At 38.9% G+C, this 24665-nt stretch overlaps 2 protein-coding genes across 2 annotated transcripts; both read left to right on the forward strand.

Moving 5' to 3' along the window:
• The first annotated feature begins 5287 nt into the window (after window positions 1–5287).
• Window positions 5288–8279, forward strand: LOC125231104. Its single transcript, XM_048136453.1, has 3 exons — window positions 5288–5388; window positions 5695–5839; window positions 6778–8279. Exons 2-3 carry the CDS (start codon window positions 5702–5704, stop codon window positions 7846–7848), a joined length of 1209 nt encoding a protein of 402 aa, XP_047992410.1. The 5' UTR covers window positions 5288–5388; window positions 5695–5701; the 3' UTR covers window positions 7849–8279.
• A 2321-nt stretch (window positions 8280–10600) lies between these two features.
• LOC125231030 lies at window positions 10601–22920 on the forward strand. Its single transcript, XM_048136371.1, has 3 exons — window positions 10601–10939; window positions 16395–16615; window positions 21774–22920. Exons 1-3 carry the CDS (start codon window positions 10822–10824, stop codon window positions 22680–22682), a joined length of 1248 nt encoding a protein of 415 aa, XP_047992328.1. The 5' UTR covers window positions 10601–10821; the 3' UTR covers window positions 22683–22920.
• The last annotated feature ends 1745 nt before the right edge of the window (window positions 22921–24665 follow it).

The raw sequence follows: 24665 nt of genomic DNA on the forward strand, positions 1-24665 counted from the left end.
ACTAACTTTCCTTAAATTCTGAAGGCTGATTTTTATATGATTAGGATTTGATTAATTCTATTAGGACGAGCTAAGGTTACAAACTAAAATGTCGCTTCTTACCGCTAAGCTACCAACAGCACTTGACTATGTATACCTACCTAGTTACATATAGACTGAAGTGTCGCAATGTCGCGAACTGCGGCCGTCCATATGAGAACAGTACCGGCCGCGGTTCCCACGCCGCGATAAACAAAAACGCCCACCGCTGGGCTGTCGTCTTTAATTAATGGTAATGAACGTTACGCGTCTGATTTATCAGTACCGTTAGACCGTTCTCACATTGTCCGATTCGATTTCGGATGTAGGACCGATATCCTAATAGGTATATGTATTAAAGGCGCCGGCGCCTCTGACAACCTTCTTACATCCGATCTTCTCTTCTTCTAACTTAAGAGCTGTGCTCTTGTCGGTGGAGCAATCTCCAACTCGTCCGGTCCTCTGCCAAATCCTTCACCTTCTGGTACGACACGACCTGAACCTTTTCTTTAATTTGGGTGAAATAGTTTCTCCTAGGTCTTCCTCTTCCCCTCTTTCCTTCTACTTTTCCTTCTACGATGTTTTTGAGAAACAGGTCGTGTCGTAGCAGATGTTCAACTAGTACGCCTCTTCTGTTTTCTATTGTCTTTAATATATTTCTTTTTTCTTTAATCCTATCTAGAACTCTAACATTTGATATTTTTTCTGTCCAACGAATCCCTTCCATTCTCCGCCAGCACCACATGTCGAAGCTTTCCAATCTCTCTCTATCTCTTTTCATTGTCCACGTTTCACAGGCGTATAAGGCGATGCTCCAGAAATAGGATTTAATAAAAAGTTTTTTGTGGTAGTACACATTTTCGATTTGAAAATGTGTTTCTTCTTGTTGAAGGCTTGTTTAGCTATTGCGATTCTAGTACTGATATCTTGGCTACATCTTGATTTATAATTAATAACATCCGATATCGGATCGGATAATGTGAAAATAATTTTACGCTTTTTACCTCGCTTTACTTCTCGGTTTACCTCACTAGGTGGTTTGACTTGCGTTGAAGTGGTTAAGAAGAGGGTGAATCAACTTTTTCTTGCCTCTTATTGCCATGGTTACGGTCCCCTAAAAATGCATAGTTTAAGTAGCATAATTTTGCACAAAACCAGCGTGACTCAGGGGACCGTAACCATGGCAATAACAGGCAAGAATAAGTTGATTCACCCAAAAATATTATTATAGAAAATTACTTAATGTAGATTAAAAAACCGGCCAAGTGCGAGTCGGGCTCGCGCACAAAGGGTTCCGTAGCAGCAAATATAATAAACTTATTATGTCAATTTATACACCTGCCAAAATTACAGTTAAATCAACCTATCTCAAAAACTATAAGAGATACTTTGATCAAACCAAAAATCGTTGAAAGAGTTAATTAGCATGCATCACCTCTATTTTTTTTAGAATTTTATACCCCGTAGTTATAAAAATAGAGGGGGGGGACATACTTTTTACGACTTTGAGAGCTGATATCTCAAAAACCGTTCACTTTAAGAAAAATGTTTTTTAGAAAACTTTATATCATTTTAAAAGACCTTTCCATTGATACCCCACACGGGTATGTACATCGAAAAAAAAATTTTCATCCCTCAGTTACATGTATGGGGGGCCCCACCCCCAATTCTTTTTTTTACTATTTAGTGTCATAATTTTGTAGCGGTTCATACAACACATATTCCCATCAAATTTCATCACTGTAGTACTTATAGTTTCCGAGTAAATCGGCTGTGACAGACGGACAGACGGACAGACGGACAGACGGACAGACGGACATGACGAAACTATAAGGGTTCCGTTTTTGCCATTTTGGCTACGGAACCCTAAAAACGTAAGGATCAAGTGACCATGAGATTGATTTTCGAATGCAGGGATCAATTCTAGCTACTCATAAATGTATACATAGGTACATGTTTTGGTCTACATATACATATTTCATATAACATACATAGGTACACATATTATATAAATTCTCTATACTAATCCGATCCACAAATACGAATTTTAATTTTTCAAGATTTGGATTTGAAATAGGTCCTGCTGTAGTTACCACAAGCATACAACTGTCGAATAGTTCGACTAGACTCTGCATATTTTTTATACCACAATTAAATATTTTCAATATTAGATTTCAATCATATCATTATCATATATTTCTTGAAAGAATGATGTGTGAATGAATAATCATAACATTAAAATATATTTCTTGAAAGAATGATGTAACTAGCGCCACCTATGATCGTGTAGTACGAACCATTGATACGAGATCCATAGTTCATTCGTACTGGTAGAACCAGACGACTTACGTCTTAAAAATAAATATGTACATATTAGAGGATGTTTATAGCCATTTTAATAGTCATTTATGGGTATTTTCCGTCTCAATCACAACTAACACGATATTGTTATAGCATTAAAACCAGCGTTTAATTTGATTAACTTCTTGTCTGGGTATGATAAGGATATTGATCGAATTTTAGTCATCATATTTAATCCATTTTTTCTAAAAGCTATTTGTTTCTGCTCTTTTCTGAACATTTTTTTAGATTCTATAAGAAAAATATTAGAAAGATAAATTCTTATAAGAGTCAGAATAAATAAAAAACTACTTTATCAAATTTGTAAAAAATATTATTCGTAATGTCATAATATAGTACCTGCCTACTCATAGTGTACCAAAAATTAACACTTCGTTTATAGTGATGGTGAATTGAACGTCATCGGGGGCCGATTTTTGAGTCTCACTGTCACTAAAATACCGGTTGAAAACGGTGAATTGCCTATTATTTTCAGTGACAATTTTCTGAATTCGAACGCCGTGAGATTCAGGCCCCCAGGGCGATTTTTGAATCTCGCATACGGGATTTTGTCACTAAAATACCGGTTGAAAAGGGTGACTTGCTTATTATTTTCAGTGACAATTTTCTGAATTCGAACGCGTGAGACTCATAAATCGGCCCGGTTCAATCACACTCGTCTGACAGTTTAATGTAATTTTGATTCGTTTAAGAGTTTAATAAGTGTCATGTAACGTATTTATTTACATTGATTAGATGACTGTTTGTTAACTAATCTGTATGCGTCACTGTGAGTCAGAGGGTGGGAATTTCATTGTTTGGTCTAACCCAGGGTTCACATACTCGTAAATTCTTATAAGGCACTATTGTAGACATAATACATTCTTTCACTAAGAACATACTATAGGTACCATCTTGATAAAGGGAAGTTCAAATGATGTGGAAGTTAGTTAAGAAATTAAAAAACCGGCCAAGAGCGTGTCGGGCCACGCTCAGTGTAGGGTTCCGTAGTTTTCCGTATTTTTCTCAAAAACTACTAAACCTATCAAGTTCAAAACAATTTTCCTAGAAAGTCTTTATAAAGTTCTACTTTTGTGATTTTTTTCATATTTTTTAAACATAGGGTTCAAAAGTTAGAGGGGGCGGACGCACTTTTTTTTCCTTTCGGAGCGATTATTTCCGAAAATATTAATATTATCAAAAAACGATTTTTGTAAACCCTTATTCATTTTTAAATACCTATCCAACAATATATCACACGTTGAGGTTGGAATGAAAAAAAAATCAACCCCCACTTTACATGTAGGGGTAGTACCCTAATAAAACATTTTTTCCATTTTTTATTTTTGCACTTTGTTGGCGTGATTTATATACATATTGATACCAAATTTCAGCTTTATAGTGCTAACGGTTACTGAGATTATCCGCGGACGGACGGACGGACGGACAGACAGACATGGCGAAACTATAAGGGTTCCTAGTTGACTACGGAACCCTAAAAAAGGTAATGTATTATCTTGACGTTATATTAGGGTATGTAGAGATTTATACCTAAGGTTAAAAATACCACTAGTGTCTAAGTAACATCCATAATAAGACCATACACAATTTGTTTAACAGGAAAACGTTTAAAAATATCTGTTATATACAATTCCGTTATATTAGTAGTAAACGATTATACTCAAAGTCGCAATAAAGATAACGAACCTTTTGATGTTGCCGTGTCAAAAAACAACGATAATTCCCATTGTGTAATAATGGTCAAAACGTTAGAATGGACCAAACTAACCCCCATGCACGCGCGCCATATACCTGGCTTCACTGCCCCAACCTATAGTCCCAATACCCACAAATCCCAAGGAACGGTCCATGATCTTTTCGGTACGTGCCATTTATTACGAATTCCAAAAAATGTTGTCTATGCCCTTTGTAAATGCCGCCATAGACTAGCATCAAATTTTATTGCTAAACAGCCATAACCCATAACCATAGTTAAATCAGACATTATTATACAGTTATGAAGACTTTTGTTTATAACAGTGGTGTTTATGCAGCGGTCAAAGTAATTGTTTAAGGGCTGTTGGGGCCATAAAAGTGATAAACAAAACAATTTAAGAAAGGTTAGCGGTACCTTTTATTGGTGTTTGGCGGTACTTGTTTTTGATGATGTTTGTTAAAGCAGGGGTTGCCTTTTTAAAATGTTTTTAACTATATGATATTTGTGGAATAAACGGGGAAACTGTAAACATACTTATGTATTATTCTAAATTTCAATATTTTACATAATACAAAAGTATGTTTACAGTTTACCGATATTATTTAAAGGTGGTAAGTACACTAATTGCTTGCACATTTCATACGACCATTATTTGTTGCCAACCTATGTCACCTAAACGACAATTGGAGTATTTTGACATACTAGCACAGAATATATAATAGTACAAGTACAGAAGGCTCACTCCTTTGATGTTCACAAAATGCCGCCATCCTAAATTCTTACCTACGTTAACAAACGGACCGAACGCGAGCAGCCGACATTGAATTTTATTGCGCCGCGCGAAGGTCGTCACCACTGGATGGGCCGCGAACTCGCGGCCGCCGACATGTACTTGTAGCGGGACGATAGAATCGCGGAGTGAGCCGCCCCTGATACTAGGTACATATCCCTAATGAAATCATTTCATAAAGCTACACATTACAATTATCTTATCTTTCAGACATACAGCCTGACATAAACATACATATAGACAAAAACGCCGTCTACATTGCACTTCAACATAAGTACTTCCCTAATTACAAAAGCCAAATAAACCTTATGCATTCCTGGCGATAGTCGAGGCATGGCAGAAACCCGAGCCACACGTGGTCATGAATGGATGGGCCTGCGCGGGCGCAGGGCGCGGGCGGCAGGCTTTTTTCTTTTCAGGCAGTGCATTCCGAGACGCGGACGCGAGCGGGCGTCTGTGCGTTCCAATTTTGAATTCGAGTTGTGTTTTGTTTTTTGTTTATCTTGGTGTTGTGAAGTTTGAGGTAAGTTTTTGCAGGGATATGGGTTGATTCTTATGATAGGTATAGGCACTTATGAGGTTTCGAGGTTGTGCTTTTTGACAAGTGCCCTTTTTTTTCAACAAACTTAAGGTAGTTAAAGTAGGTAGTACAGATAAAATCAATTAGGTATATTACATAGTGACAGCTATAGCAGATATTTGATATGTAGTTATTTCTTATATTTATCCAGCTAACCCTTAGACTCCAAAGAAACATGTCGGGCATGTTAAGTCATTTTAAGAGATATTTTCCCCAGTAAATTCACAAAGTTCATCTTCTTTTTCTCAGGATCAAGATGTCATTCGACCCAGCCCCGCTGTCGAAGACAGCCAAGTACAAGAAGATCACGAAGCCACTGCTCGAGCGCAAGCGGCGCGCGCGCATCAACCGGTGCCTCGACGAACTGAAGGACCTCATGGTTGGAGCTTTGGAGGTAACGATACCAATATTACTATAGCAATATTTATAACAGTTTTTTTTATGACAGACAATTATTTTTATTAAACTGAAATCGATATGGATAATACATCGCGATTATCTTTTTGTTTACCGTCGAGCAAAAAGGCAATCACGATATTATACCGGGCGATATAAGATTAGCTTACTATATTTACTAGGTTATAAAATTAACTTTGAAGTAGGGTAAGTGATTTATAAAATCAGTTTTTAATAATAATTTACCTTAGACAAGATAATTGAAGCTAATCTGTGATTGAAATGTTGGAGCTAGGAGCTACCTTCTTATAAAAAATAAATGATCAATCCATTTACTGGTTCATTTATGAGGTAGAATAAAAGTTTGTACTTAGTCTTTTAATTGTCTTGCAACGCCTCCCACTAATAAATAACTACATAATATGTATTATTATTAGATGAGAAAGTTTGGAAGTTTAATCCTACCTTGTAATAAAGCTATACCTGTTAACTCTTAAAAATAAAAAGATTTTAATGAGCTAAAAGAAATCTTGAATGAACCGCTTCAATGTGTTTATATGGCTACCTAATCACTTTCATTAAAATGATAGCCTATTATAAGGCAATGTTTTCGTACTAAGATCGTAATTACCGCGATGTAAATTAGCATCGGGCACCGGTTCCCATATAAGCGAGCGTCTACGGTCGTCGTTTACTGATCATCAATGTGCAATCCATCATGCATTCACACGCCATTTATTTTTATCGCGTCCCGTCGTCCTTCTGTTTATTACACGCGAGATCAACCCAAGCGAAACTGGATATAAAAGTACAAGTTTCATTAAAGAACAGGAGTAGCGTGGCTCGGATAGGTACAGTTACAATGTTACGTTTGCCCGCGCATCGTGAGAACCACGCAACGCACCTGCTCATATTGTCTTTTTGCTTTGTCCACAGATCGATGATGACAACCTGAGCAAGTTGGAAAAGGCTGATATCCTTGAATTAACCGTTAATCACTTGACTAAGTTGCACAGCCCGAAAGATCCAGTTATGGAAGCGAAAAAGTTTCAAGCCGGCTTTGGACAGTGCGCGGCAGAAGCGTGCCAGTTTATCATGTCCGTTCCTGATTTAGACTCAAAAGTTAGCCAGAACCTTATCAGCCATCTGTCGAGGCTTATTACGGCGCAGCCTTTGACTATTCAAGTGCCAGAGCGGCCACCGTTTTCGCCTCCTACATCGCCATCGTCGGTAATTTCCGATCGTCATCACTATTATAGCGACCACGATCGATCATCCTCTGATGCGGAAGATTCGGTTTACTCCGGGGAAAGCGCATCGAAGCGGTGGTCCAACCCGAGACCGCCCGCTAGGCAGCCCAAGTCCGTCTCCCCGCCGATGTCCGGTCTGCTTACCACAGTCGATAAGCTTCCCGCGCCGCAATACAATGTTTACGAACAATTGAATGTTGGCAACGGACAAAGGAGCGGCGCGTACTTCAACAGAGTCCCGGCCGAGGCTAAAGACGTAATACTACAAAAAATCCGGCAGCATATAATGGACAAGCGAGGGAACGACCACGTCGATGTTAACATTAGCCCGGAGATGCCAGAGTCGAAATATTTGCATAGGGATGACGCATACAGGGGCGATTACGCGTACCACTACCCAGCGGGAGTTCCGAGCAACAACGAAACGTTGGACCTAAGAAAAGTGAGGTCACCGGCGAAATCTGTTATCAAAGCCGGCTCGCCAGAAAAACCCGTCGCGTACCGCGGCTCCAATCAATTAGACGCGACTCCTTCGGCCGAAAACAAAGAGCCGGCCAATCTTCCGGAACAGTGCCAATTGCCGATGGATTACAACAACTTACCACCTAAAAAGAAAAGGAAGTTGATTGAGTACCAAGAGTACAAAAAACAAGAGGAGGCGAGACGTCTGGCCGAAGGTTTTTATGCGGAGAAAAAAGAGTATTGCGACGGACCTTCAGGAGACGAGCTCGACGCCAACAAGTGGAGGCCGTGGTAATTCAAGGCAAACAAGGCCCCATACTGTAGATCTACACAAAGCCCTATTTTTTACTAGTTTTGACTGAATGTGTATTAAAACATAGGGCCCTAATTGTGATATTTAGTCTCTTCCATGACAAAGCTTTAATTTGTTTTAATTTATATTATGTACTGTTGGATAATTCCAGTTGTGCCTTAGCTATTTAAGTAAAAATTGGTATGCGTATTGTTAAGTCAGAATATTTGAAATTATTTATGTGCCATTATTTTGATCTCGTCTTCCGAATGTGACGCGATGTCTTCCAAATGCATGAGATGTTGTAATGCCCGAGTAGGTATCATATGTGTCTTACGGGCCATGTGTGGACTTGGTGCTATTTTTAGATGCGATTTGTAACAATGAAGTTTGTTTGTTAATGTAACGTAATAATTAAATTTATTGATTGAGTATACTTGATTGTTTAATAAAATGAAATCCCTCCCCAACTTTTGATCCCAAATTTAATCCTAAATATGAAACCTAGTAAAATTATTTAAGCAGTCTACGGATATCATCGGGAGCGAGCGAGAACTTGCAGACAATTTTCCTAACATTTCGGTACCATTTGATTGGTGTGATGTGTGTGTGACCTCAATAGTCCGCGCGCCACCTAGTCCTAAAAATCTACTAATTATCCGGGTACAGGTAGGTAAAAGTTACTTACGGGGTTCGACTTCAGGAAAATCCTCGTAATATCACTCGTTCATTAGACTGAAAAAACATATTTACAGATGAGCACGTGGATGTTGCGAAAAGTTTGCAAAAATTGGTAGTAATTGGAAAGAGAAAATTTTGATACCCCAAAGATTTCCCTACTAAAATATGAAAATTCCAAAAGATTTTCAATTCGACAATTTGGTGGTGATGTACATACAGACAACAATACAATGAGTGCTTACCTTACCTTCCCATTGCACAAAACTATAATTATTTTGAATCGTCGCGGTTGTAGGTATGTCATCATTATGCATATATTCACAACTAGCTTTTGCCCGCGGCTTCGCTCGCGTTAAAAAGAGACAAAAAGTAGCCTATGTTACTCTCCATCCATTCAACTATCTCCACTTAAAAAAATCACGTCAATACGTCGCTCCGTTTTGCCGTGAAAGACGGACAAACAAACAGACACACACACTTTCCCATTTATAATATTAGTATGAATAGTATGAATATGAATTCACAATACTCGTAAAATAAAAATCGTGCCACCACTTTGACAAAATTTGAAAAAAAAAAATGTCAAGAAATGGTCAAGAATTTACATGTTGTCATAACTTAAAAGAGTATATATTAAGGAGGTTAGTATTTATAATAGTTAATTTTAATACTCTTCGTGACATCTATGTGGATGTAAAGTAAACTTTTTAAGCACGCCATCTTTTTACATTTTTATGCTTTTGTTTCAACCCGACCCAAAGATCGCCCGTAAGCTTGATCGTTGTCTACAACTACCGATAGAGGGTAGAAATGTAGAAATTAGTAAGGATATCCATACCAAAGAGGATAGTATTAGATTACGGAGTTATTATAATATTATATGTCTTTGTCCATACTGTATTGACTCCATATCCAGAAAAGTTTACGTAAAAGAGTTATTTTGTATAAATGTCTAATTACCAAACTTAATTTTTGGTGAAATTAAATGTGTTTTCTCAGTTGTAGCGAGACTGTATACTCTCGGGGTATTCATAGAAATTTTGTATTGATTGTTTATTTATATCATTTAATAATATATTTCAGTTCAAGGCCATCTTCCTGACGGATTCGTCACTAAATAACTTTAAATGTGTAACAGTGCCATCTGGTTTAGAACTTCGTCTTCTTTACAACTACTATAGGTATGTAGAAAACAGTGCCATCTAGTTTCCGTATGTGGAACTAAATCGTGTTGTTGGAAAGTGCCATCTAGTAACTATATTTGGCACTAAATCCATGTGTTGAAAACAGCGCCATCTAGTTGAAAAATGTTGCATTCCGATGAAGAGTGACGAGCTTAGCTACATACACCTACTGAACAAAAGGTGGCGTTAATAAGGACATCTTTTTTCAAGTCTGTAACAAAACTTAAAATATTCTACTCGGCAACAGATGGCGTTCATATTATCATTTGTGTACGAACCATGTACGAATGTTTCCATTGTAGTCCGTAATTTTATTAGTCTGCTTGTACATATTTGTAATGAAATAAGATTATTATGTGATTTGATGTTTAGACTAAATGGGTACAAACCTACGACACTTAAAATTTATTTCGATATAATTTGTTTATAGGTACCATGGACCATTTACCTATCAGAATCAGACTAAATGCCCATTAGAAAATAGTAAAACAAAGACACAAATATATATTTTTGGTTTTTATTACTATAGTTAAACTGCTACTTTTTTTAGCTTTAGCTTACTTTTACTAGACAATGGAAAATCATACAATTATAGAAATGATCTAAACGTTCTAGGTTTCTAATTTTTTAACTTTGTCTTTCAATTCCACATCCATGAGTTTATCCGATCAAGGTATGTCTGTCTCATTCACCAAAGTTCCAAAATTTAATAATTACAAAACATATGTAAATTAGTAACAGACAGACCGACCCGAATTCGTATCCGTCGTACCAGTGTCGCACTGATAACGACACACATTTATTTATTTGTATACAATGGAAACGCGGTCCGACTCGTAGTAAAATAGTAGTGGGGCTTTGCCGTCGGCTGCAGGGCGAGGGCGAGTCACTTCATTCATTCTCTGGCGCTGTGCCGGCCGGCCGGTCACTAGCGAACGGAACGGAGCGACGCGCGCGCGTAACGAACTTTTTCGACGTTTAAAAATAAACGAATTTGACAGAAAAATTTGAATTCATATTCCATGTTTTAGTGGATTGACGTTTGTGATTTTGAAGTGTGCCGTGTGTTTTGGTGTTGTAAAGATGTTTATTTTGAATATGTGCTGCTGAAATGCTACTTGGAGAACAGTCGCCGGCACCGCGAGTGGTGGCCGGCCTGAGGAAGTTACGCCCGGAGCTTACGCCAGGACCTTTTCCTACTCCTACGGACCCTAATTTGAGGATATCAGGTTAGTTGTAACTTGTAATCTTTGTAAATTTTCCCAACCCAGTTTTGTTTGAATTTGATTGAAGTTTTCGTGGGTGAAACAGGATAGGGGATAGGATGGGAGTCAAGGGAGAAGTGCTCAGCTGTGTAGCTCTGTTAGGTATGTTTTTTTAGTAGTTTTGATAAGTTTGTTATATAGGCATGTAGGTAGGATTAACAAAAACAAACACCGTAAGGTATAAATTATTGAAATGAAAATCAAGAAGCTAATTAGCATAGCTTGGAATAAACCTATTTTAAATATTTACATAAATACTAATACGATAACGAAGGTTATTTCCGTTTATTTCATATGATAGACACTTAGACACTAACATAAACAAAAAAAAATTAAATAAAATAGAATGGTCTGTTGATAGGTAGGTGCTTACTTGAGTGTAACTTGTGTGATTTAATAATTGAAAGTTCAAACTTAGATTTCGTTAGGTATTTATTCTCTTACCTTTACCACAAAATCGGGTCATCAACCTGGACAAAGTTCAAACTTTTTATCATATATAAAGTACCTAAGGATCAGGTTACATCGCAGGTTCGCAGATCGAATGATTTATTCAAAATCTTAAACCGTCAAGGTCGTTTTGGCGGGAAAGATTTAAATACTTATAAAACAGCTCATATATTGCTCTATGTCATACAGTGTCTGCCGTCTCTGGTTATGTAAAAAAAAACTGTTGATATATTTAAAAAAAATAGTGCAGAAATATGATTTTTTAAATTTTTATTTACTATTACTACAGTGTAGCACAGAGGAACAAAAAATACATATAAATACGTGATATTACACATACATACATACATACAATCACGCCTGTATCCCATAAAGGGGTAGGCAGAGCACATGAAACTACTCAAGTTTCAGTGCCACTCTTGGCAAATAAAGGGTTGAAAGAAAACGAAACTGTGACATTGCAGTGACAGGTTGCCAGCCTCTCGCCTACGCCACAATTTAACCCATATCCCACAGTCGCTTTCTACGACACCCACGGGAAGAAAGGGGGTGGTGAAATTCTTAACCCGTCACCACAGGGGTATAAACACATGTTACACGTGATATTATAAATTGATTAATTTCATATAAATTTTATAGTAACATAACGTACACCGGCGGCGAGGCTGTCAAAATCGCTGCCAACTTAGTTTGGTATGGGAAAGTGTGTGTGTGTGTTTGTTTGTCCGTCTTTCACGGCAAAACGGAGCGACGAATTTACGTGATTTTTAAGTGGATTTAGTTAAAGGGATCGAGAGTGACATAGGCTACTTTTTGTCTCTTTCTAACGCGAGCGAAGCCGCAGGCAGAAATTAGTGTTTCTATTCTACATATTTATGAACTAGATTATATTATGTCAGCCTCACCGAGTAACACAAACTGGTTTCAATAATGACATTCTTAGTAGCAACCTATTCATGCTCATTGCTCACCTATTAATGGGATTTAAAAAGGCCTTTCATTGATGCCTTTCATAGAAGTTTGTTGACTCACCGAACCATGGAGATTAGAAGTCTTATCTGATTAACTGATTAGATTTTTTAAGATAGGTATTGACTAAGTATACCGCCAAAGCAGAAGTATGTAGGTAGAATTAGCTATCTATGTTTGCGCTTATTATATATCTGGATTGGATTATCCTTTAAGACTTTTGTTGATTATCCTTTAAGAATTCAAATCTTATGCTGAAAAATTAATGTCCAAAAAAATGCAAAATTTGGCAAAAACATCGGCCAGGATTGCCAGGAACGTCAGGATTCATATCAAATACTCACGCCCAGCACATATAACATAACACATAACTCACATTCTTATCAAATTTACTCCAATCATTTCGAGTTACATATACTTAGTATTACCTACATAATTTTAGGTAATGTTCAGCGTATTATGTTATTAACTATTCTGGATTTACAATAACCTAACCACAAAATTAAAATTTTGAAAAAACCCCCGACCGCGACCTAGTGGACCGATTTTCATGAAACATGGCTAAGAACACTCCCGACTAACACAGCTTTCAAATGAAAAAAACTAAATCGAAATCGGTTCATCTGTTCGGGAGCTACGATGCCACAGACAGACACACACACAGACAGACAAACAGACAGACACGTCAAACTTATAACACCCCGTCGTTTTTGCGTCGGGGGTTAAAAACATACATGGGGCTTTTTTTCATGAATTTTAATAAGTAGGTAGCTATAACTACTTATGAATCCATACTAATATTATAAATGGAAAAGTGTGTGTGTCTGTTTGTTTGTCCATCTTTCACGGAGCGACGAATTGACGTGATTTTTTAAGTGGAGATAGTTGAAGGGATGGAGAGTGACATAGGCTACTTTTTGTCTCTTTCTAACGCGAGCGAAGCCGCGGGCAAAAGCTAGCTTATTATATTTTACCTACTAAGAGCTAGATTTACGAACACACTCAAAAGGTAAACAAGTAACTCGAGGTAATAAAACAGTTACTACCTACTTGTTACACCTGAATAAAATATTACAGTTATTTTACGTATTTTCCTGTAATGTAGACATAGCTTATTGTACCAACCTAGGTGATATCTTACCTAAATTGGTCACATAGTCTATGTGCGATGAGATGCCTATGCCTAATGATGGCAAATATTTATACAACTACCTACAAGACCCTATTTATTCGTATGTCATGCACTGAGTCGCTTATGCTAATATTATTTATTACAATACTATACTATATCTAGGTTTAGGGGCACCGGTGCAGACTATACCTACACCACATCATACATGTCCAGAACGAAATTGTTGGGGAGGCCCTAGATCTTCACTAATCATCATCATCATCATCATTTCAGCCATTAATCGCCCACTGCTGAGCATAGGCCTCCCTTCGTGTACGCCACTTATCTTTATCAATACTTTCACTCACCTATTTTTGAATTGGCTTTTTTTGCTTTGCTTGTTTGATTAATTGCTTGGGAGCACTCTCTGCCCGCAGCTCGGCCTGCGGCCTCGCGTGCTTGGGAGCCTGTCAGACACGCTCCGGGCCTTCGGCCCTCCGCGTAGTTACTGTGGGGGTTGTAGGGAAGTTGGAGCTTAAACACGACCCAATAGTAAAAGTGTCTTGAGAAGCTCACGACGGGCCTGCGGCCTGCGGCCTCCGGCCCGTCGTTTCGCTTCTCTAAGACACTTTTACTATTGGGTCGTGTTTAAGCTCCAACTTCCCGGTCCGCCGGCGAGCCGATCAGATCATAGGCCTCCCTTCGTGTATACGCCACTTATCTTTATCAATACTTTCACTCACCTATTTTTGAATTGCCTTTTTTTGCTTTGCTTGTTTGATTAATTGCTTGGGAGCACTCTTAAACTTAGAAATCTCATGGCGTTCGAATTCAGAAAATTGTCACTGAAAATAGTAGGCAATTCACCGTTTTCAACCGGTATTTTAGTGACAGTGAGACTCAAAAATCGGCCCCCTGGAGGGCGATTTTTGAATCTCGCTTCATCGATTTTATCACCAAAATACTGGTTGAAATCCGTGACTTGCTTATTATTTTCAGTGACAATTTTCTGAATTCGAACCCGTGAGACTCAACTGTTAAACACAGATCGCATCCATGATAACGGGTTCCCAACATCTGTTGAACATTAGGAGCTGATGGCAATAGCAAGTATGGCATAGCAACACATGCCTTGAACCCGCCAATCCTGTGCCCGCCAGCCCGCCAGGCATCAGTTGCGGGCCGATTTTTGAGTCTCACGCGTTCGAATTCAGAAAATTGACACTTTCAACCGGTATTTTAGTGACAAAATCCCGTATGCGAAATTCAAATATCGCCCTCCTGGTTTACCCACACTCTTCATTTGCGATTCGTGATCTTTAGGGTAGCTGAATAAAATTCAAAATTACATACATGAAGAAAAGTGGTATTTTTATTTACAATGTAAACTCGCCAATGTTTAAGTTTATTTTATTCTAATGATATTTACCTAAATCTTGATACTTACCTAAATCTTGAACATGGACGCATTAACATAACATCACAGAATATTATAATAGTTGATAATGATAACCAGTTAAATCATGAAATGTAAAAAATCGCACAATACTAAATACATTATGCATACATTGTTGCTGTGTCAAATTAACCTCCACAAGCTCATAACAGTCATAACTTTAAGACGTAGTGCCGTAAAATATAATAGGTAACATTTTTCCTGTTTTAACTGAGTACCTACCTACCTAATTCTATGTATGTAGATACTACTACTACCCATACATATGACAGAGATAAGTATCTATGTAATTCAATTGTACTCAATCCAAATGTTCCAGTAACCATGGAAAGCTTAAGGTTATTTAAGGTTTTAAGCCAATGGAAACGTACAGTGCCCACGTTGTTACCTACTTTCATATTTGTAAACAACGCAAAAGTCACGGTCAAGCGACCGCGACACAACACCTTTTTGCACACCAGCAAACAATACGTAACACCATAAATTTCTGATAGTAATCTACTTATTTTTTCCTTACCTTAATGTTTGTTGACTATACTAGTTATACTACCAATTTGGTTGTTTGTCGCTTAGCGGTATTGATGTTTCGACTATTATCGATACAAATTATTTAGCAGTATCGCATTAGGTAGGTTTAATATTTGTTGTGCAACATTGTTTGAATTCTTTTTTAGTAATGATGTGGGACGTCGTTAATAAGCATTAAAGATCAAGGTACAAATGGCAATGGTTAAAACAACCACAGGTTATGAGTATTTATAATGTATATGTTTTCTCCAAGGAAAGGTTCTTAATCATGTTCTTGGTAAATAGTTTACTTGCTAAAAAAATTGGTTTAGCAAGAAAAGTTGTCGGTTTTATACAATATGGAGCTAATTTTGCCACGGAAGCTGACGTGATGATTAAAGAATACGAATATAATAACATTAATAGCTCTGTAGGCTCTATACACACCCGTGTTGGGTTTTTTGTACGTCTTGTTCTCCGGTTGGCATTTCTATAGAAAGTAACAATTACAATCAGCGCACGGCACGGCATTTACCGAAGGCCAAGGTTATAAGCCGAAGCTGACTAACATAGCTCAAGACTGTAGGTGCTACCGCCGACGCCACTTACCTTAGGTCACCGCCGACGGCTTTTGCTCTATCGACATGACAGTCATAGCTGACAAACTTAGCTGAAGACTGTAGGTAGTCCACAGTTTCTTCTAGTAATCTGAAAACTTCCAAACAATAACCCTTCCCCTGAAATTCAAAAAGATACTACAAGTGTTTGAATTCGTAGGTCGATCAAGTCCTACGAATTCAAGAGCTGTAGTAGCTGCCAATCACAATAGATCAGGAATGGTCGCAGTGATACAAAAGGCGCTAAGAAGCCTTACATAGCCCCTAACAAAGAATGAACGAATGAAAAACTCTTCCCCTCTCCCACAGGAGTCCTCCGCCAATACTACAACGATGACCTGGACTCGTACGCGTGGGTCCGCGCCGCTGTCCGCGGCGGCTGCTTGCTCGCCTGGCGGGACGGGACCCTGCCCCGCCGCCCTGCCGCCCGCCTGCCCCTCCGTCACCTGCACCTGCGTCCAGCGCAGGCCCTGCCCAATGCTTTCCAGCTGTCCAGATTGCGAGATGACGCTGCCGTCGCTACATTTCAGGTAAGCTCCTAAGCTGTTCCTCGCTCTTAGGGCCAGTTGCATCTACCATAGTTAACAGACACATCAACGTCATAGAGCAGCAGCATAGCAAAAAATTACGAATGCTATATTCGGTAACAGACGGTTTGGTGCAGCCGACCCTTAGTCTCATTTGGTTGTTCTTCCACAGGTCACTTGGCTCAAAGTAGTGTTACGAATTTATGATTATCTTCGGTGCAGGTGTAATGGTCGTCTTTTAGCTTACGCGATTATGGTATATGATGCTATTGTCTAACTTTCGCGGGTGTTTAAGGCGCGCAAAGACTTTATTCAAGCGTGAGATAGAATCAAACTATGAGACAATTAGAATTTCCCTTAGCCATATACATACACAAAGCATTACTTATTACAAAGTGACCGGTAAACTATCAAACAGTGAACCCCCTTACTGTCCTCAAGGATAAAACGAATGTGCCAATACAGTGCTTATGAAAAACATTACCAATTAGCGACTAGTCGGAAAACCCGATTTCCTGGCGCCCGCCGTGTTATTGTTGATGTCGACATAAACTATAACTTCCTTCCTCCCCACTTAGCCCGCTCAGTTCGCGAGACACTTGCATTTTATGGTCTCCTTGAAGTGTATATTTGTATTTAAATGGCCTTAAAGATACTTGGCCAAGGACAGTACAGTCGGTTGCTTTCATTAGGTATTCCCTGTGGGTATTCCGATAATCAAATTGAAAGTAACAATACTTTTTCACATGATCAAATCTTCTCATGTAAGTAAACTTAGCCATAAGAGTACCTAATTATATATTCCACAGATGGACCGCTACGGCTACATTTGTCTATTTGGGATTAGTTAATAATTTATCTACAGTCATGAATGTATAAGGAAAGAGATTATGAACTGACACACTAGAGAAAGTAGTGGTGGTCTCTAAAATTACGGCTGAAGCTAATACTAGACGTTTTATACCTTCCAAGACAACCATTGTGATACCGACTTGGGTGGATTTGTTACACACCTAACCAAACTGTAATCGCAACATGCGTGAGAGACGTTTCATTGTCTTGTATTTAAAACTCAGACTCAGATCAGTTACAAAATAAATAAATATTTGGGGACACCTTACACAGATCAACCTAGCCCCAAACTAAGCAAAGCTTGTACTATGGGTGCTAGGCGACGATATATGTACATACTTATATAGATAATTACATACGTAGAAAACATCCATGACTCAGGAATAAGTATCTGTGTTCATCACACAAATAAATGCCCTTACCGGGATTCGACCCCACGACCGCGGTAACAGGCAGGGTCACTACCGACTACGCCAGACCGGTCGTCAAATTATCGAAAGAAGATTTGGTTTTAGACCATGTTTGACCCTGGGTCTCTCAATTACCGTTTTTTTATTAAAGATTGTTCTAGCGCGATACTCATTTACATAAACAACAATGTTAATAAAAAGTTATGCGCACATATAAATATTATTATTTACCGACATTTATTGTACCAGTTCGTAGTAAACAAGGAAGTTAATTGTTATAAATTCTAACTTATAATTGATATCGAAGTTGCACAATAATGTGGAATTATAAGTCACGCCAGATTGTACAGCATTCCGACTTTAGTGATTAATTACATATTCAATTATTACTCGTATAATATAGTTAAATTCATTATTTACCTCAAAGATGCATAATTTGTCCCTATAATGCAAATTGTTATGGTTATGTTAATACAATGAATGTTGTAATCGATATTTACAGATATCTACTATAGAATTTATGGATTATCTCGTCTTCAACCCCATACATATAATACCTATTCATATATACCCACAACTACATAAAAAACGTAAATTTGGACATTTTCGGGTTACATACCGTGGTATGAAAATACGTGTATTTTGTCGGTAAACCAACCAAGTACTTTGAAAATGAAAATGAAATATTTATTTTTCAAGTAGGCATATTACAAGTACAATGCGCATATGAACGTGAAATAAAACTACGCCGGCTCTAACCCTGCGCCTCAGCCTCGAGAAGATTTCGGTCCCCCTCAGTTGGAGGTGGATATCCATATCCACTATGGGACCGGCAGGAAACTCAGCGGGCCACTTCTTTTCAAAACATTACATCTTATAATTAACATGCATTAAATAACACTAGATACAATTTAACATGCAAAAGTATTTATCAAAAAATAATAACAGACTAGGTACTCTAACTCTATAGAATAGTACGTTACGATACAAGTGCGTACGTGAAAATTAAATTCTCAGTACAGATGATGTTTTTTTTACGCACTATTGCGTTGCACTAGTGGTTCATTGTATGTCAGGATCGGAGGTCCGTCTGTACTGAAAAAGGTCGTAGGTACGATACACGTGCGAAATGGAAATTCGGTCGTGTTTTAATTTATCGCCACTCGTTTCGAATTTACTTTTTTACGCACTTGTATCGTAATGTACTATTCAATTACAAAATTATATTATAATTTTTCAAGCACATTTCTCACTCAGCGGCCTGTCTTTAACCTATTTATTTGGTCGTGCAATGCAATGTTTTCATTTACATTCGTGCTTTTGCAAGGAGCCATAATAATCAATGGAAGAATACGAGTAACTTCGAAGTTTCTCAAATTGGGACGTGTAAACCCCAAGACGTTTGCTTATTGGAATGCCATTCTGCCATTATTGGCACATAAAAAATATTTGAAATCAAATTTGTACCTACATACAAATACGAATACGAATACGAATTTTATTAGGGCTACAAAGGTTTGTACCTAAGCTTAAGAAGCATTGAACCGTTTGAGCCAAATCATAAAATCCGGTATTAGCCAAGATTTCCGATCGTACGACTGTCAACTTTGAAGTATACTAAGGGCCGGTTGCATCAAACCGTCTGTCACTGTGAAAGCGTTCCTTAAATTTTATTGTATGGGAAGTTCCATAGACGTTTGTTGCTTGACGATGATGTGTCTGTCAAATGTGGTTGATGGCGTTGATGCAACTGGTCCTAAATCGCACACCAAAACCCCGTGACCATTTTTTGTTCTGCATCTTGTAATACACGCCAACATTTACAATACTGTGACTCGTACGACAAGCCAGCCTCCTCTCCAGCTGATTAATGGTTATTTTCGGCAACAAAAAAAGCTAAAGCTAGGACATTAACCACAAAATCGCCGACGGTTTAGTTTTTGTATTCACAATGAGTATAATTACAGTAGTCACGTAGCTGCCATTGTCCGAGGACACAATGCTTTCATAAATAATTAACAACAGTTATTGTATACATATGTTATGTGACCATAGTTGCGAGGAACTAATGGAGAAGCGACAGTTTTTACATGGTGATAAACAATTGAATTGTCTGAGATCAATCGCGCATGAAATGAGCTGATAAATTGCCGATGATGTAGACCGCAGCAGCGTGATCCATACAAGCCGATTCCCACAGGCTTGCCTTAAATTGATTACTAGTAAGTACCTAATGTTATGGTAGGTTTCTTTTTGCTCAGTGTTACCTAGCAGAAATATTCACCAGCCGCCACTGGTAGACCTTACGTACATTTAGCATCTGAACGCAAAGCGAAGCTTGGGAAAGCAATTGCGAATTTTTTTTTTCTAGTAGAAGCTGTAGAAGATAATAGTTGAGTTTCGGGACTAACACTTAGTTATCGTCCCAAAACTCGTAACATAGTTTTATTAAGAAAACGAAAACCCTTTTGTTTCAGTTCAAGTCGTCAATTAATTCATTTCATGTTCAATCTATAAGTGTCGTGATGGTGCGTGATGTAATGCGATATTATTAAGGGCTAAATACTATGTTTAATGTTGTCAAAAACTTGTGAATACATCGGTTATACAGTGATTTAATATCAATGTAACGTAACTTGTGATTTAGTATATTAGATTAGAACAAGGATTTATCGCCTAATAATACCGTTCGACTTCAGCTGTCAAACTTGCAATGTATGATATTTTGTACTACTATATAGTTTTATTCAGAATAACTTAGTCTGCCTGTTTCTTGTCTTGGATTTGCCAATAAGTATAAAACCCGCAGCCCGCGAAACTAACGTTTTTATGCTTTAATGAGATTGTTGACCAATATCGGATACGTGCTCGTGTAATTTTACTCGAATCAGGCAAGTAATTGACAAGCATTGATCAATCCGCATCGCACTACTCACCAGGGGGCGTAGTCGAATGGCATTTCTGCGACGCGAAACGCCACCGAATCGCGAAATGTAGTCTGGCTCTGTCGCGCCAATCTGCAAGAGCGATAGAGATAGATAGCTACGAAAGAGATATCGTGAGCGTTTGAGCAGCTGTTTGTAAACTAGCTATGATTAGGATTTCTACACGTTTTCTGTTGAAACATAAGATTTGTAGGTGTTGGGTTACCGAGGTTGTCGGTAGTAAACAAAAGTGAGATGCCTATCCCATTATCCCTTTATGGGTATTACAGTAAGGTTATTTTATTTCTTAAGTTTTTTTTACCATTATATATCATAATTATATCGTAGCAAAGTACGAGAAGCCTAAGTAAAGCCTAATAGCAGACTGAATGGGCTGGCACATTGACCTACAACCGGCGAGGTTATTTCTTATGAATCATACTTATTTTATTGATTAGTTTATATCGGACAGTAGGTGCTCGTTTATTACTCCATATTTAGAAGCTTAATTTTTTAGGTATCGTAATTACTAACTGGTAGCAGCCATTTACGTTATTATAATTACAATTCAACGGACTTTGTGTACAAAGTAGTTTTTTTTACCTTTTAGAGGTCATAGTAAATACAAATCTTGTAAGACGTTCGAGACCCCTTCGGGCCCGCCTTTCTCACGATTCGCTCTTTAATAGACGTCTATAAAGAGCATCACCCGTAAATCATGCTTTTGTGCCGAGCGACCTTTCATGTGACTATTACCGAAGGGCTAGATGCGCGAAGGTGTTGACACGTAAAGGAAACACGTTTCGAACGTCTTGGCCAAACATAATAAATTAAATGCTAGTAATGCGAGCCAGAGGTACCGGTAACTCTTCTATGCGATTAGCATATGAATTTTCGTAACACGATATAGTATAAAGTTGTAGCTGTCATCGTGAATCTTATTGCGAGAGCTAACGTCATGTTTCATTGTTACAGGCTTGCAACGCAACGGAGTACGCACGGTGGGTGCGCGCGTTGTGTGTCGAAATCCTCGGCCAAACGCCGCTGCCACAAGTCCGCTTTCTGGACGTGCTCTCCGCCGCGGACACCGCAATCCGGGAGCCGAAGAAACCTATCCAGGACACACCTTCGTGCCCGCCCCGACCCCCGCCGCGCGCCCGGCGGAGGCTCATATCCTCGCCTGAGACGCAGCTGCCCCGGGACCACTCCCCCGCTGCGACGGACGAGGGCATCGTCGTCGAGGACGACGACTACGACTCATCGTCCGACCGCAGCCTCGACCTCTCCCTCTCATTGTCCCTCGACGCCTTGAAGACCACAGACGTGGTCGATGCGCCCGTGAGGAAAGCGGAGGTCGTCAAATGCGACAATTGCAGCAAATTGAGCGCGCCGCAACATCACACGCTGCCGCGCGCGCGATCCAGCGAATCGGAGCAAGGTCGCCACCGGTACCTAAAACGTTGGGAGGGGACGGCGGGCGGCGCGGAGCGCGGCCGCTACGCTCTGGAAGCGGCGAGACGGAAAACTTCCTCGCTGGAGCACAGAGCGAGGTCCTGCTCGCCTAACGCACATGAGGCTGTCGCGCAGTATGTTCCAGTGAAGGAGCGTAAAGCGCTCTTCGAGTCTTTATCCCAGAGTGGAACCAGTTTAGCGAGGAGTACAGAACAGCTGACGCGATTGGTTGTTGTTCCGGAGACGACTCCTCGCCGGGCGGCGTCGCTTCACGATTTACAAGCGCCGCCGACGCGATCCGTGAGCGATCTCAGGCAGTTCTTCGAAGCGGTCGCTCGAGGGTCTGGCTCCACTCCTTGCGCTTTCATGCAAAGACATAGCGCACCGCCTAATACTGGACCTAGGGGATTCACGTCACTTACGTGCGCTTGAGTTGACGTATTCGGTCATTTACCCGTGTAGTGTAACAGTGAAAGTCTTGATAAAAGAACTGAAAAGATATTGAAAGTTACAAGTGCTCGGCCCTTATCTCCTATTGTACATACTATTGTATTGTAGATAACTCACGGCGTTGACCGCCGGCTGTCTCACTAAGTCGTTCGTTTTAAGACTGTTAAAAGTATTGTTATAGAACTACATAATATAAATAAATGAAATGTATCTATCATAATAACTTTTTTTATTTACACTTTCAAGCCTACCTACAATTTTCTTAGACACTAAAGAATAGTTATTTGTTATACAAGGGGGCAATGTGGAATTGAAAAACGAGCAAGTGAAAGGATTCTATAGTTGAACCACGAGCGAAGCGAGTGGTTCGAGAATAGAATCCTGAACTTGCGAGTTTCTTAACACACGAGAAGTAAAATACATTTGCACCCGAGTGTAACACAAAACTTTTCCCCTCACTATAGCGAGGAAACTACAACGCAAAAAATGCGTTTATCACTGCTTCCAGTAGTTCCACAGGTGGTAAATCATCTTTATTACTAGATTCACCTACTTTCATCAATTTAAAAGCAGTTAATTTGACTTTATTCAAGGTCAAATTACTTTACCCACTAGTGGATAAAATGCGTTTTTACCCGCTGGTATTAAAGGACAAAACACGTGTTTCCGAGCTAGTGAGGGGAAAAGATTGTTTCATCACAGTGGAAGAACAAAACCCAAGCTATATTCCATAATAGCATAGCAAATTGTAATAAAACTGATAGCCTGCGGCATCCAACACCGAGCTTACAGTAGTTGTGAAACATTACAATAACTGCTGCCAAACATGCGAGACTTCTTTAAACTAATAGAGGAGCTAACATGCATTCATTGACTCATTCCAATTTCTGCAACAAGAGAACAAGACCTTTTTACTCGTAATTTTATCAAAATGCTAGTTGAGTTCTTGAATGCAAGAGTTTTATGTATATTGGTACATATGGTACGCTGTACGCCTAAATATCAAACCTCTACTTAAGAAAACCAGTTTCGTTGCGTGAAAAAATTAAACTAGGGTAGTTTTGAAAATCTGAAATCTGCAAAATAGAACAAGCGTGTATACTTTAGCAACACATGCAATCCCAGTGCTTGTAAAGGGAGTACCGTCGAGTTAGTTTTCATAAACGCACTTACGTGAACAAAAATAACTGAACAGTGAACACTCATGCCTATTGATGTGAAAATGGCTCGAAACATGTATTTATCGTGAGTACATCTGTATATTTAAATATTTGAATATGTCTCGCGAAAGTTTAACGTCTAACTGAGCACGTTTATATGCTAATAGCACTAGATTTGTGTTCAGATATTTTTGTTCGCGCAAATGAACTCGCTGTACAGTCAACCAATTGGAACCCTATAGCTAGACCATTCTACAACCATATCAAAATAACAAGCAGTAAGAGATTTCTTACAATCTGATTTATAACGTCACTATGACATAGTTCTACAGTGGCCTAGGGTTTTAATTGGTTGACTGTACCTACACTACATTACCCAGACCGGTGTGAGCACCAAACATTTCGAAATTCGAAATGTCACTGATTCGGCAAAGGTCGCTTCGGGCAACTTCGGGTTTAACTCGTCCTCCACTTGCAAAACATTAGAGTAGGTATTATCGACTGTAATTTTGTATCGTATTCTTGGACATTAAGGATGAAATTTGTGCGACTGGTAAACTTAAACTTTTCGTTGTGCGCGCGATTAGGTTATAATAATGATATTGTTTGAAAATACTTCGTAAGATATGTTCATGCGATGAAATTTGCGCTCCGATGGAAACGGTAATGTTTTGAATATTGTGAAGCATTACGAGTAACACCACACGTCTTTCATAATTCGATACCTTTGGGTTCAATTGGCGTAAAGGACAAAATGCAGGTTTTCAGGAGAAGCAAAAAACAACTTTTTTTTTAGAAAAATGTT

The sequence above is a fragment of the Leguminivora glycinivorella genome, chromosome 11 (assembly GCF_023078275.1).
Source record: "Leguminivora glycinivorella isolate SPB_JAAS2020 chromosome 11, LegGlyc_1.1, whole genome shotgun sequence".
Lineage (NCBI taxonomy): Eukaryota > Metazoa > Arthropoda > Insecta > Lepidoptera > Tortricidae > Leguminivora > Leguminivora glycinivorella.